Source organism: Moschus berezovskii, chromosome 4, assembly GCF_049115385.1.
Source record: "Moschus berezovskii isolate FMDL1 chromosome 4, NW_MosBer_1.0, whole genome shotgun sequence".
Classification (NCBI taxonomy): Eukaryota; Metazoa; Chordata; class Mammalia; order Artiodactyla; family Moschidae; genus Moschus; species Moschus berezovskii.
The window spans coordinates 8587930-8603694 of NC_142463.1; the positions used below are offsets into that span (position 1 = coordinate 8587930).

The 15765-nt window shown below is 48.6% G+C and overlaps 1 protein-coding gene across 1 annotated transcript in view; it reads right to left on the minus strand.

Moving 5' to 3' along the window:
• Window positions 1-15765, minus strand: part of CSMD2 (CUB and Sushi multiple domains 2) — a 695284-nt gene that overhangs the window by 226603 nt on the left and 452916 nt on the right. The window contains exons 15-19 of the mRNA XM_088835123.1: window positions 15466-15660; window positions 2777-2915; window positions 1692-1879; window positions 617-805; window positions 309-425 (exon numbers count right to left, since the gene is read on the minus strand). Coding sequence (XP_088691249.1) covers window positions 309-425; window positions 617-805; window positions 1692-1879; window positions 2777-2915; window positions 15466-15660 — 828 coding nt within the window. The remainder of the gene's footprint in view (window positions 1-308; window positions 426-616; window positions 806-1691; window positions 1880-2776; window positions 2916-15465; window positions 15661-15765) is intronic.

The following is a 15765-nucleotide window of genomic DNA, read 5'->3' on the forward strand; positions in this document are numbered from 1 at the left end:
AGGCCTGGCATCCTGCGATTCATGGGGTCGCAAAGAGTCGGACACAACTGAGCGACTGAACTGAACTGATTCTCTAAGATCTCTTGCAGCATGGAGATTTTTAGGTTTGAAAAATATTTGCTAGAGGATGAGTTCTGTGATTTGAAGAGATAGGAATGTTCTGAGAGTTTTCTGGTTGGTGAGAAAAACCCAGACTAAGCCCAGAGGTCACTATAGATGGAGGGCCTCGTGGAGGCCATCTGGATCTGGGGATCTTAGGGCCCTGACCATGTCTCATCCCAGTGCCTGCCATGGGCCTAAACACTCACCCTTGCCATGTGATGTTTCGATAATCCAGGTGCAGTTCAAGTTGTTGGGGTAGAAGTCAGGGAACCCTGGTGACAAGATGGTCCCACTGGAGCCTTGAATGAAGCCACCACAGAGAGCTGAAGAGGAGGGAAAAGGACTCTGAAAGACTGAGGGGGCCTAGGGAACTTCCCCCAGGATCCCCCTAGGACCCTAGCCCCCCGCTTGTCCAAGCCCCCCACTCCTCACTGACGCGGTCTTGGAGGCCCTGCCTGGGTTTCACGGCCGAAAAGGCTCCTCTACTTTAGCGCCCGCTCCTGGTGAGGCTCACCTTCACAGCTGGGCAGGGCCCGACTCCACTGGAAGTTGGGCTCGCACTCCAGGGGCTCCCCGTCGCTCAGTGTGTAGCCCGAGTCGCAGCTGAAGGTCACCAGGGCACCCACGTAGAAGTCGTTCCCATGACGTTGCCCATTGACGGGGATCCCTGGATCCAGACAGTGGTCTGACTGCAGTGTGATAGCTGGAAAAGAGAGCCCACGGCTGGAACACACAGTTCCCTGCAACCACAGGGGGGCCCCAGCTGACTCACAAAGGGAGGGAGAGAGGGTCCTAGCTGACAGAAGGCTGGAGCTTCATCTGCCTCCTCCTCAAATGTGGCTGTCGGTCCTGGGTGAGGGTGTCTGAAGACCCATCTGTCAGGGACAACCAGTTGGCTGCAATCATTCATTTGTTCAGCATCCATTCAGTAAACATCAGCGGAGCGACACGCATGGCTTGGACACCATTAAAGGGTTACAGATAGGATCCGGGTAAGAAAACAACCCTCTCCTCCTGGTGCTCTTGGCCATAACTTGCTGCCGTGGTCTGCAAAGAACTCAATCAACAGTCTCTCTCAGAATGGATATGTGTGTACGTATGGCTGAGTCCCTTTGCTGTTCACCTGAGGCTATCGCAACATTGTTAATCGGCTACCTCCCCGATAAGAAAAGTTAAAAAAAATTGACTTTGTCCGATATTAATGCGGATATATCAGCTTTATTTTGACCAAAAAAAAAAAAATATCTTTCAATTGAGGCACCAGTGATGAACGCAGGCGATGGGAGAGGGTGAGGGAGCGTGAGATGACGTCTCACTTCAACATCACCATCCGTCAAGGGCTCTGTTCCCGGGGTGCCCAGCAGGCTGGCGCCCAGTCATCTGCACACAGAAGGGCACCTTTCATTCTTTCTGACATTGAGCTCTGAGAGATGCTGAGGGCAAGGAGGACCTCCTGAGGAGCCCTAACTGAGAACAGCCTAACTGAGAACTGCCCTGGGGACATGGCTGAGCAGGTCCTCCTGCTGGCGCTCAGCCCTGAATCCTCCCCAGCACCCAGCCGGCCCCATCACTGCCGCCCTGAGACTCACTCTCATAGCGGAGCTGGAAGCCGATGTCCGAGTGACTCTTGTCGGTGGAGAAGAGGAGGTAGAGGTAGTTGCTGGTGCTGATGAGGAACTGGGGGACCTGGGTGCCATGGTAAACCCCAATCAAGGGCGCTGAGTACGTCCTTCCATCTCGCACTTCCAGGGTGTCGTAGTTGACCTCGGTTTTAAATCTGCCGAAGATGGAGACGAAGACTTCTTGAGAAACCCAAGGCTCATTAATTTGCAAATGACAAGAGGCCCTGCTTGACCCAGGGCATCAGAACAACTGGTTTTGGCAGGTTGGGGTATCTTAATATAATCTGCACACATTCATTGGAGACGCGGGAGGACCCTCCCTACTGTGTTGAAACTTCCTCCTCCTTCTCCTGTGGTTGGATGCAGCTCTCCCAATCTTCTCTGCGGCCTGGGCAGTGACCCATCTTCAGAGCTAGAGGCACAGTGCCTTGCCTCAGGGGAGTCAGGATGTTCCAGGCCAGGGGTCAGCCAACTACAGCCTCAGGGCCAAATCTGGTTTGGAGTCTGTTTTTGTATGGCCTAAGGGTCAAGAATGTTTTTTGCATTTATAGAAGTATTTTTTTTCTAATGCAAAGACTATGCAACAGATATCTGCAAGTGTCCCATAAAACCTAAAATATTTCCTATGTGGCCCTTCACAGTAAAGTTTGCAACTGCTCTTCTGGGCCATGGAAGCTTTGTCTAGAAGAAGTTTACATTCATACTTGGGTGGCTGCTTTCCCCACCAGAGGGGCACAACCAGGCTGGGAGTAGAAGTGGGCCACGGGAGCAGGATTTGGGCCAGAGGTGAGGAACCACCTCCCCACCCCGAAAATGCCAGGGTGATGCTCCTTGGATGCTAACACTCCCCTAAACGGCACAAACCCCACTTCTGAACCAAGGCCAAGAGCGAAGCCAGTGCAGCCCGTCCCTGCCCAGAGCATCTGCTCCAGCACCCTCTGACCTTGCTGAACTTGCAGCATCCGTGGCCCTCATCCATCCCAGCTCCCCTGCCACCCCACAGCAGAGCTATCACTCCTCACGCCCACCGCCCAGGCTGTGGTTACAGGCACCTGTCGAAGGTGATTTTGATGGGGTAGCCTGGCTGGGCTTCGATCACCCAGGCACAGCTCAGGGCATCCTTGTAGAAGCCGGGCCACCCAGGAGACAAGATGGTGCCACTGGGCGAAGTCAGATGACCACCACAGGGAGCTGGGGAGAAAGAAGGGAGACAGGCAGTTTTCTTGGGGGAACAAATGAATAAAGAAAAGTTTCTCTATAAAATGTGTCTGCCAGCAAGTATTGTTTTCTTTTTAAAATGGAGAATTACATAAAGCATCTAAACTATGAGTTCTGACTTTTGGGACTTTTATGGATATGTCCAGTTACATCACTTGGACTTTTATGAAGGGCCGGAGGGGAGGAATGAAAAGAATCCTTTAAACAAAGTCCTCCGCCTTTCTAGGAGGGTTGAAGTACAGCTATTATTTGGGTCACACTGGTTCTTTCTTTGTTCTTCACTCAATTATCAGGCCTCTGACAGAGGCATAAGCCTGGCTCCCGCCCTGCACACACAGTCAGAGCCCCAAGCTCAGCTCGGAGCCTCGCACGGTCCACTCCCACTGTGAGTTCCCTAAGGGCAGGGGCCGTGTTATTTGTCTTGAACAACCTGGAGCCCCCAGACCACAGCCTCGTGTTTGGAACATGCATGGGTGGAACACTCAGTGACCGCTGCTTGAATGAATACGTGAGTGGCTGGAAGCATGCTCACAGTCACGGCAGGGAGACCACAAGGCCCACAGGGCCCAGGCGCACCTCACAGCTGGCTCTGAGCTGCAAACCTGTCATCTCAGCCCCCAGTCTCTCTCCATCCGTCTTCCCACTCTCTCCCACCTTTCCCATCACTCCTGCCTTTTCCTGCAATCAGACCCTTGGCCCTGAGATGGTGATTAGAGCTAGTCCAGAGCCCCACCTTCAGGCCACATGGTTCGACTTCATGGTCCACCCTTTGGGTTAGGCAGGGTCATGTGAATGCCTTGACCAATCAATTGAGGGCAGAAATGATGTGTGTCATGTCCATGTGGGAACATAAAGAGCCAGCGTGTGGTCTGCAGCTTGTGACTGTGAAAGTGAGGGTCTAGACGGAAGTCCCGTCAGCTGGGCATCTAAGTGACCTTGAGGAGTAGAGTCCCATGACCCAGGTTACACATGTAGCCTGTCTTTAAGCCACTGAGATTCTGGGTTTATTTGGTAGCACAGTCTAACATCAACCACCCTGATAAGACCTCCCTCCCTGAGACCGGTGATGAGGGTGTTGATCACGACCAGCACCTCAGCTGCTCCCACTGTCACCGTCATGGCCACGGACCGAGTGTTGCACACTGAGCTTCAAGCCTATGTTCGCTCTTCATGAAACACCAACCCTGAGAGGAGGGTGCTATTCCTTTCTCTGTTTTACAGCTAAGAAAGCGGGGCCTTAAGGAGATTCAGAAACTAGGCTTTGCTAACTAACTAGAATTAGCAAGTGGTAGAGCTTGGACTCTGGAGAAGGCAATGGCACCCCACTCCAGCACTCTTGCCTGGAAAATCCCATGGACGGAGGAGCCTGGTAGGCTGCAGTCCATGGGGTCGCTAAGAGTCGGACACGACTGAGTGACTTCACTTTCACTTTTCACTTTCACACATTGGAGAAGGAAATGGCAACCCACTCCAGCGTGCTTGCCTGGAGAATCCCAGGGACGGTGGAGCCTGGTGGGCTGCCTTCTATGGGGTTGCACAGAGTCGGACACGACTGAAGCGACTTAGCAGCAGCAGCAGAGTTTGGACTCAGACCCAGGAAGGCAGCATAAATCCAGAGACTTTACCCTAAACCGCCTCCTCGTTTTAAGAGACACTCTGCTGCCTTAGGCTCCCCTTACCACGGTGCTACCAGCTGCCAAAATGTGCTGAACGAGACTGGAAAGGAAAGGGGGTAAACAGCTACACAACACTCCTGTCTTTGCAAGTCTCTGCAGATTTCCCCAAGTAATCAGGCTCATAAAATAATAGCCAAATGTGCCATAGCATTCCTCTCTCAATTCTAGAACCCTTCTGAGAAACTTAAAATAATCATCAGGCATTCTTCATAGTAAATTACATTAGCAGTTCACTTAACAAAGAAGATGAAGAGGAATTATGAGGTTAATAGTAGACCACTCAAACTGCTGATTTAGGATATTAACTGCTTTTACGTGTATTATCTTATTGAAATGTGCACACCATTCATGAAATCACCCCCATTTTACAGAGGAAAAACTGAGGCTAAGAGAGTAGATCAAGAGCTAATAGAGTTACAGCAGGAAAGTGAAAGTCGCTCAGTCATGTCTGACCCTTTGCAACCTCATGGACTGCCAGACTCCTTTGTCCATGAAATTCTCCAGGCGGAAATGCTGAAGTGGGTATCTGTTCCCTTCTCCAGGGGATCTTCCCAACCCAGGAATCGAACCCAGGTCTCCCACATGGCAGGCAGATTTTTTACCAACTGAGCCACCAGTTAACTTCAAATTTGCTGTCTCCAAATTCCCCTGCAGCACACAACAGCACAACCACAGCCAACTGGTATGAGCTCCCTGGAATTGAGTTTACTATGTGTTGGGCTTAATGTGGATTATCCTCCTGACAACTGCAACATTGAAAGGTAGATAACCATTATTATCCTGATTTTATAGGCAGGGATTATTATCCCATTACCAGGCAGTTGAGGCCTGGAAAAAACAAGAAATTACACAGCACCTTTAGCAAACGCTGAAAGAACAAACTGCCTATAGGTATTATTATTTCCTGGGAAACCCGTTTTCAAAACCCATCCATTCACATCGCTGAAATGACTAATGTTTTCCTCTGCTTTCCCAGTGGACTTGTGAGACCCCTTGGAGGTGGGGAGGGGCCTGCCTGGGTCCCCAGGCAGGGAATGAGTCTCAGGAGAGGGTGGGGACTCCCTCTTGGCTCCCATTCAGCACAGGCCCAGCCTCTTTGGTGGCTGGACTGTGATGTCCTCACTGACTTTGCAGGAAGCCGTAGATCACACAGCTACTATTGCCTGCCAAGGCTACTCCCAATTCAGTGGTATACATCAACAAAGCCTAACCTCAACTTGCCAGAGAGGGAAGGTCAAAGCTTTTCTTTGATGGTCACTATTTTGTCTTCTTTCTCTGCTATACTGTTTCATTACCTCGGCTAAGCCCTCTCTTCTCTGCTTTAGGTGCTTGGCAAACAGTCTCTCCATTCACTGGTCCTTCACTCTCTCTAGTTCATCTTCATATCCCAAGGCGGCAGTTGCTAGGCAGGGAGCGGGAGGGGAGGATTCCTAAGTACGGTGTCTCTTTAACATTTCAGAAGATTTAAACCTCGCTCTTACCAGGAAAATACAAATCAAAACTACACTGAGAAAGTATTTCTCTTCCCTCAAGTAGGGAAAATGCAAGGTCTGACAACACATGAAGTTGAGGGAAAGTAGGAATTCTAGTACCCTGCAGCTAGACATGCAAAAGGGCACAGTCCCTAAGCAGGGAAATTTGGTAGCATCTAGCAAGGAGATCCAACCAGTCCACTCTAAAGGAGATCAATCCTGGGTGTTCATTGGAGGGACTGATGCTAAAGCTGAAACTCCAATACTTTGGCCACCTCATGCGACGAGTTGACTCGCTGGAAAAGACTGATGCTGGGAAGGATTGGGGGAGGGAGGAGACGGGGACGACAGAGAATGAGATGGCTGGATGGCATCACCGACTCTGTGGAGATAAGTTTGAGTGAACTCCGGGAGTTGGTGATGGACAGGGAGGCCTGGCGTGCTGTGATTCATGGGGTCGTGGAAAGTCGGACACGACTGAGCGACTGAACTGAACTGAAGTGAGCAAAATTCAGTCATCTATTCTCTTACCTAGCAACTCGGCTTCTAGAACTCTATCTCAAAGATGTGTGTGTGTGTGTTAGTTTCTCAGTCATGTCTGAATCTTTGTGACCCCACAAGGACTGTAGCCTGCCAGGCTCCTCCATCTATGGGATTTTCCAGGCAAGAATACTGGAGTGGATTGCCATTTCCTTCTCCAGGGGATCTTCCCGACCCAGGGACTGAACCTGGGTCTCCTACATTGCAGGCAGACTCTTTACTGTCTGAGCCACCATCCTAAAGATACACTGGCAAAAATATGAAAGGATATATATATGCACCAGGCTATGTAAGACAGCACTATTTATAATAGCCGAAGAATGGAAACAAGCCCAAATGTTCAGCGATAGGGAGCTGACTGAATGAATTGGAGTAATCAACAAAATGGACTATTTATGCAGCTGTAAAACAAGAATGAGGAATATTCTATGTAACATCATGGAGTAGTCCCCAGAATATTTTATTAAGTGAATAAAAGCAAGATACAGTGGTAAAAGCAAGGGTACACTATGATTCCATTTGTCTAAGACAAGGGTAGGAGACACACACACATTTACTCATATTAATGGTCAATGAAAGTGCAAAACCTAAAGACCAAAGATGGCCTATGGATGGAGGGAGCGGGGATGGGGTAGAAAGGACAGGGGTTGAAGCTGGACTTGCTTAGAATACGCCTCCTTTTAGAGGTTTAGCTTTGGAACTATGTCAGTATTTTACATAAAGTCAAAGAAGGCCTATGTGGAATCTGGAAAAATGGTACCGATGAAGCTGTTTGTAGGACAGATAGAATAAGGTGTCGGTGTAGAGAAAAGATGTGTGGCATGGGGCATGAAGGGGAGGATGCTTTGTGAGGTAGAAACGGACACACACACACACCATCAGCTGGAAAACAGTGGCAACCAGCAGGACAGCACAGGGAGCTCAGCTCGGGCTTTGTGGCGACCTGGATGGTGGGGGCGGAGGGGGGCGGCGCTGGGAGGAGGAGGACTCGAGAAGGAGGGGATGGATGTATGTATACAGACAACTGACTCACTTCTTTGTACTGCATTGTAAAGCAAACACACCACAACAAAAAGATTTAAACCTGATAAGCAATTTCTATCTAAAATCAATGAACAGAATACCGTATCAGTTGGTAGCATAATTATACATAAAGAAACTAAAGAGATTTTTTAAAACACAGTAATTTGATAGTCTATCCCTAGTAGGATGCAGAGACAAGAAGAATTGAAAGGAAAAGCACGAAAACAATTTTCAATAATCATACAGCTGTCTGTGGCATTGGTATTACAATTCTGAGACTCTTGGGTGTATATTAGGGGATGGGAAGCTATATTGGTGTTGGGAACTTGGATTACCAGCAAGAATGAAAGTAGACACAGCGATGATATCAAGGAAGTTCAATGAAAAAGAAAACTGCACTTACATTTGAAATGAAATGAACCCATGATGCATTTTAGCTTTTAAAAAATACTTCTTAGCTCTGTTTGTTGAAAAGGCTTAGAAATAAGGACCTACTCAATGGTAATAAGTACCACCAGTGCCCAGATTCTAAATATCATTTCTCACTAAAAGGAACCAGGACTCCTTGGAGAAATAGCTGATTTTAGGTCAGGGACAGAAAATGTACAAGATGAGTTTGGGCCAATTTCAAAACGCTCCCTCTGGCCAATGGGACGATTTGAGTGTTGAGTAGAGTAACAACTGCAGTGGATTTAAATGTATACAGTATGTTTAAATCCTTTGGATTGCAATGATATTAAAATTTGTTCAATTTAGGAAGATGCTAGACTCAACCCATTAAGATTAAAAGTGGTAAATAAAGGAAAATAATTAAATATTTCTCCTGTCTTTCCTTTATCAACTATACCTCAGGGTAACCAAATAGTTGTTGGGGGCAAGTTTTCCGTAAGTGTTTCCGCATATAAAAGAAGATATAAAATACTACTATTTTGTAATCTCTAGGCTATGATCATTGATGGCTCCTATTAATAATATCACCCAAAGAGTAACAACTAGACATTACATGCCTCTGATGGAGGCACAGAGCTCTGCTTATAAAACATTTTGGCCAAAAACCAGAACCTGAATCTGATTAGGCTTCTAGATCTTACTGCCAGTTAAAGGAAATGTAAGAGGGAGAGAAAGGATCATGTTAAACAACCTCCTAGGGATGTAATCGCCAGAATTCAGTCTACAGGAGACTGCTCAGGGTAAACAACCTGGCTTCCTCAACAAAAATATCACAGGGGAGTGGGGCTGACACCTACAGAGGACTTGAGATGTATCAGTCAATTGTAATGCACAAACCGCGCCAGGGTTCTGACTTAAAATACTATGAAAGAAAGGATTAGACAGAGAATCAAGGGAACCTGATTGTATTAAGTCACTGTCTTCATAATGTTAAAGATAACAGTACTGAAGTTCTATTTTAGAGTGTTCTTTTCATCTATTAGAGATAACACACTAAAATGTCGTTGATTACCTATTATGCCTGAATTTGCTTCACAATAATCCCAGAGGAGAGCAATGGTGGGAGATACTGGTAGCACCGGGGTGTGAGTCAAGTGAAATAGGCCATGAGTTGATAATTGCTGCAGCTGGGTTATGGGCACACGGGGTTCGCTATACTACTCTCTGTGTTTGAAAATTTCCGGTAAAAATGTTAGGCTGACGACGTCCCTGGTATCCCAATGGTGAGCGATTCTCCTCGCAATGAAAGGGCACAGGTTTGATCCCTGGCTGGGGAACTATGATCCCACATGCTACATAGGCAGTGAAGCCCGGGCATGGCAACTACCAAGCCTGAGGACCACACTGAGAGTCTGTGCGCCTCAATGAAAAGATCCTGTATTATGCAACCAAGATCCTGCGTGCTGCAGCTAAGATTCAATGCAGCCAAATAAATAAATAAATAAAAGAAACCTTAAAAAGAAAGAAGAGACCCCTTCTTCCTTTTAACAAAATGTTAGGCTGAAAAGAAGGATATGCACACAGGCACACACACATGCATACAAGGAAAAGACAAAAATAAAAACAAAAAAAAAGAGGAGAGGGTCCTGCCTTGAACAGGGAGAAGGATTCAGCAATAAGAGGGACCCAGTGCCTTATCCCAGTGCCCAGTACAGAGTAGGTGCTCAATCAATTCTTGATGGAAGGAATAAAATACTGCATTAGGACCCTGCAAAGTCACAGGTTGAAATCTTAACTCCCATGTGACTGGTTTTGGAGATGGGACTTGAAGGACACAATGACGGTGAAATGAGGTCACAAGGTTGGGCCCTAATCCAAAAGGACTGCTGTCCTTAGAAGAAGGGACATCAGGAGTGCACGTACACAGAGAAGGCCGTGTGAGGACACAGCGAGACGGCGGCCATCTGCTAGCTAAGGAGAGAGGAACTGGGAGAAAGCGGCCAGCCCTGCTGGCACCTTGATCTTGGATTTCCAGCATCCAGAACCATGAGAAAACACATTTCTGTTGTTTACATCACCTGGCTTGTGGTATGGTGTTACGGCAGCACGAGATGGCTAACACGCTGGGCTTCCGATGAGGGGCTGGGGTCCCCTGGGAGGGAGGCCCCACCTCTCCTGACCTCAGATGCTCCAAGGCGAAGGGCATCTGGGATGGGGATGGAGTAGAGTGACCCCAGAAACTCAGGCTCACTGAGCCCTCCCAGGGTGCCAGCCACTAACAGATGTGTGCTCTGCTCTTCCTGGCTGTTCACCCACGCAGCAGATTTTAGGGTGGGTGCTGGTCTCAGCCTCATATCCAAGCTGAGGAAATGGGAACAGAGGGCTTAGGTAACCAGTCTAGAAACACACAGCAGAGAAGCGGCAGAGCCAGGATTTAAACCCGGGCAGTCTGGCTCCAGAGCCTGCGTTTCTAACCACTGTGGGTGGACATGAGAATGCCCGCCCTGAGCACTGCCCTCACAGAGGTCTCAGAGTGACTGTCCAGAAGCCGTGGAAGCCTTTTCCTCGATTCCCTCCAACCCCGCCTCCCCACGGCCCTCTGAATCCCTCACCGCTCAGCCTCCACCATTCTGTGGTCAAACAAAAGGAGAGCGAACTCTGGAGTCAGACAGCCTGCATTTGGTGGTTCAAAGCGGCCATTCTGGTATCAAAATGTCTGGACTTGAATTCTAACCCTTCTGTCCACTGAGCTGTGCGACCTTGGGCGAGTTCCGCGCCCACTCTGTGCTTCAGTTCCCTCAGCTGTGAAGTAAGAATCCTAACAGTGCCTCCCCCACGGCTGTCAGGATGATGTCATAGAACAATGTCTGTAAAGCACCTGGCCTAGTATTTATCACATAATAAGTGCTCGATTATTGCTAGCTGGGTGATCTCAGGCAAATCAGTTCACCTTGCTGGTGTGCAGATTTTTCATGCACGGAGAATGATAATCTTTTTCAACAAGAGTGACGAGAAGATTTAATGAAACACTGTTAGAAACTCAGTAACTACCCTCCTTCCTTAGAGGTCCAAATGACTTACCACCGTCACTTAGTTCCTTCTTGTGGGATTGGGGACAATGGATTTTTCTTTTTTTTTTTTTTTTTTAAGCTGGATTTATTTATTTATTTATTTATTTTAAAAAGAATTTTATTAAAAAAGCACAAATGCAAAGAAATGAACAGAGGAAAATTTATGCGTCGAACCTGGACTGGTCACTTATGATAATATACATGCTACAATTCCATTCTCTCCAATCATTCCACCTTCTTTTTTTATAAGAATTTTTTTAAAGTATAAAATTAACATATTAATTTTACATACAGATAGGGGAAAAAAATGTAGATGTGTCTACACAAAACTAATAGGCCATTTTTCTCTGGGATGTGGGCCTAGGAAATGAATATTTCCACTTGAACTTTATTGCACTCGTGTATCTTTTAAATTTTTTACAACCGTCAAGTATGAGTTTAAACATGAAAATACATACTTACTGCAGATAATCTATCTCCTTTCCCCCCATGTATTTCTTTTAAACAGCATATTTTTTAAAGCCAGTGTGAGAGTCTTTGTTTTCTAATGGGGAGCTTAATTACCTTTATTATCATAACTGATATGTTTGTCCTACTGCTGTCATTTTGTTTTATGCTGTCAATTTACGATGCTTCCACGTGGTGTCTTGTTTTCTTTGTCTTTTGTGATAGGTGATATGTTTCCTTTTGTTTTAATTTTCTACTGGGATAAGGAAAGTAGAAAACCTGCTTTTCATCCTGTTTGTAGATGCTTTTAAGTCTTTTACAAACAAGTTTGAAATTATATTCTCTTTAGTGATATAATTCAAGAAAAATACAGTAATGGGGTAGCCCAGAACCTGGATTTGGATTCTGGTTCTGTCACTTACAAGCTGGAAGGACCCTGGGCCACTGTCTTAGCTTCTTTGTGCTTTAATGGGACAGTTATAACGCCTACTTCCTAGACTGGTACATGGCCGATAAGAGGTGACACGTTTAAACACCTATCATGGTGCTGTATGACTCGGTCCCTCCTTTAAAGAGAGGAAGAGATGAGTGTGGGGTGAGAACCAGGTGTTCCTTTGCACCTGCTTTACTACTTGGAAGTCTTTCCTAGGAAATTTCTGATTTTAAACACACAGATCCCTTAGGTCCTCTGATCTGTAGATCAGGGGTCAGCAAACTACAGCCCAGGGACCAAAGCCGACCCCTTCATTTCTGTTTTGTCAAAGCTGCTTTCCCATAACGATGGTAGAGTTGAGCTGAGACCTTAGGGCCCTAAAAGCTGAAAACACTTCGTAACTGGCCCTTTAAGAAAAAGTTTGCCGACCGACTTCTGCTTTCTATCAGCCAGATGATCATCCTTCTTTCTAAATTTAGGAGAAGAAGCCTTCTCCCTTGTCTATCAGAGCCTCTCAAAAGCCAAGAGGCTCTCAGCATATATTAAAAGACTTTTGAAAAGACCATTAGTTTCGTGTTTAATTGTCCACAAGGTGGGGATACTTAATCAAAAACAAAACTAGAGAAAATGGAGAGACAAAGATGCTGATCACAGAGCAGGCTTCTTCCAAGACTCGCACAGGAGGGAAAAGGGCCAAGAAGCCCAGATTCCAGGGGCTTCTTACCCGGCGTGCTCTGCGGTTTCAAGTCCAGACATGGCCAGCCTAGGTGGTGTCCAGCTTTCACCCGGGCCCTCTGATCTGCTGCTCCCCAGGTCCCCGAAAACCATGGTGGCATCAAACGCCCATAATTCTAGGAAGACTGAGCGGACTCTCCCTGGTGCCAAGTCAGTCTCTTTCTATCAGAGTGCCCCTTATTTCTGGTTGCCCATTGTCCCCAGCCCTCGGCATTTCCCTCCCCAGGGACAGAATGCAGAAGACAAGTGTAATTTCAGAACTAAGACTCTGCCTCTGAAACAGTGGTCCACTTTAAGGTCCACGAACGAAGGCCGAGTTCTCCTGGGCATTCACTCGTAGTTCACTGCTCTGGCAGGACTGTCGTCTAGGAGCAGCTGATTCAGGAGAGTGGGTGGTGGAGAGAAGGATGCCTCTCGGGGGGGTCAGCCCCACTTGGACTGAGCCCCCACAGGCTCAGGGGTACTGGGGTCTGGGCTTCTGCCCTAGAACTCCCACAGTCTTGGTGGGGAAAGGGGACCAGGCACCAGGGAACTGATAAAGGAAATGTAGTCATGGTGAGGTCAGTGTCTGATAGAGTTCTCTGCCGCTGGTTCAAGAGGAACAAGGGAACCAGGAGACAAGAGAGAGCAGGTGAGCAGGAGACAGCAGGGAAGATGTCCTGGATGAGACGGACCACGAGGAAAATTAAAGAGAGGAGGTTGAGGAGCCTGAGGGAGTATGAGGGGCCCAGCCTAAAGGGAAGGCGAGACCCCAGACCAGCAAGCCCCCAGACCCTGGGCTCTGTCTCGTCCCCAGAGACCACCACCAGACACTCGTGCTTATCCCCCTGCTGCCACGGAGGGAGTTACCCAACCTATCAGGTCCACAGCCGGGTGGGGGCAAGGACAGGAGTTTCATGCTTCTCTGACACCAAAGCTAATGCTGTTTCCAAAAGTGCTCACTCGCTGGGTAAAATGGCAGAGGGGGTGGTGTGGGCAGGGCTGTGGGGCTGTGAGGGCGGGACGGCACCTGTCTGTGTCATGAGTGGGACAGGCACCTGGAAGGATAGACCCACCACATGCTCCCCAGAGCGGACCGCTACTCTACTGGGCCTGGTGAAGAAATGGTTAATACCAGGTGAAAATCACGCTGGCTGCCAACACTGACGGAGCACTGCCTCTCTGCTCACGACCACCCTGGGAGGGGGCTCCCCTTCTTAACTGCGCTTTACAGATGGAGCAATTGAGGCACAGAGAAGTCAGGTCGCCTGCCCTCTGGGTGACTCAGTGGTAAGTTTCAGGGAGAAGATACAAGGCTTCTGATGAGAGTCAGGGCCCTGGAGGCCACGAGGGAGGTTCTGGCCTAGTTAACAGGTCATCCATTCAGTGATTCATCAGCCAGTGTTGACTGAACACCTAGCTGCTGTCAGACGGTAAGCCAGCTGTGGGCACACAAGGCCGAGGAAGGGTCCCTAACCCCACAAAGCTTACCAACCAGCAAGAGCATGGCCAACACTCACACTGGGAGCTCAGCCTATGCTGGGAACCCCCCTCTCCATGTGCATCTTATTATCTCCCCACTTTTTTTTCAGCTGAAAAAAAAAAAAAACCAAACCAGAGATTCAGAGGGAAAAGGCAACTTTCCATGATTCTAGCCCAGGTCCTTCTGACCTGAAGGCTCCCACCTTGATGCCAGACCCTCTGCCACAGGCTCTGTGCTCTTGGGGGTCTCCCGTCCCCCTCTCCCAGCTTGTCAGCTCTGGAGCTGTGCTCCCTTTAAGGCATGCCCCATTCTTTGGGCTCCTGACCTTCCCTCTTGCTGGCTGGGGTGATTGGGGTTAGGTCTGGGGGCTGGATATGGAGAGGTTCCTTAGGTCTCACTCTCTGTCCATCATGCGAGATGACAGGAGGAAGCTTTCTGGCTCCCAGAGGAAGGAGCCACAGCCCCTGCCTCCTTGGACACCATCACTGCCTTCAAGGAGTCTGTGGGAGATGCACTGTTCATCTGCTGTTCACAAGCATTTATCAAGGGTCTGTTCTGTGCCAGGCATTATGCTTGGTGCACAAGTCTGACATAATTCCTGCCCTCAAGAAGCTTTGTGTGTTCCATACCTGAAGCTGGGTAGACCAGATGGCTGGTCTCTGAAATTGCGTCAAAACCTGTCTGTGTGGCAAGGGGACCGAGGACACACCACAGCAACCCTGTGCCTGCTTCAAGCTGTGTTTTTGTTTTTGTTTTCTGGCTGGTCTGCCCCTAGTCTCCTGGAGATTGACTGCAAGGATATCAAGGCAGTGTTTAACAGGGGCACCAAGGCCAAGCCTGGGAGACGTCCTAGGGAACTGAGGGAAATTAGCGCGTGGAGACGGAAAGAGTGGCAGATATTTTGAAAGACACGCAGACTCACAGCACTGCCAGCACTGCTTCAGGCTGATGGCGCTCCCTGGGCAGGAGCTGCGAGCAGGGCTCCTAACTGCTGTGGTATTGAGAGCATTCCCAGTTGAAAGAAGAGGTGTTTTTGGATGCCTGACAGTCTAGATCCAGTGTTTCTCCAGTTTAATTTCTGGTGATAACTCAATTTTCTGTGCAGTGTTGTTCTATAAAGACTCGGCCATTCCAGGGTGAGGGTGAGAGGGGGGTCCCTAGTCCTGGGAGAGGAGGACCACCGGGTTTCGGGCTGGCTTGGTCCCCCTCTTCGGCATCTCTGGCTGCCAGCGCCACCCCCCACCCCCCCCAGCTGCCCGCCTGCCGGCACGCACCTTCACAACGTAGCACCGCGCTGTTCCAGACCACACTACCCTCCTTCAGGACACACGTGATGGTCTCCGAGCCCTGAGTCCCGAGGAAGCCTTCGTCGCAGAGGAAAGAGATAGAGCTACCCAGCTGGAGGCTGTCACCAAACCGCTTGCCATTCACTGGGACACCAGGATCGGGGCACTCATTGTGTCGGAAGGCTGTGCGGAGGAACGTCAAGGATGTGATTAGACAGAGCTGGTGGGAAGATGGACTCCCAACCCAAAGAAGCTTCATTATGAAGGTCAACCCTAGACTTCCCCCGC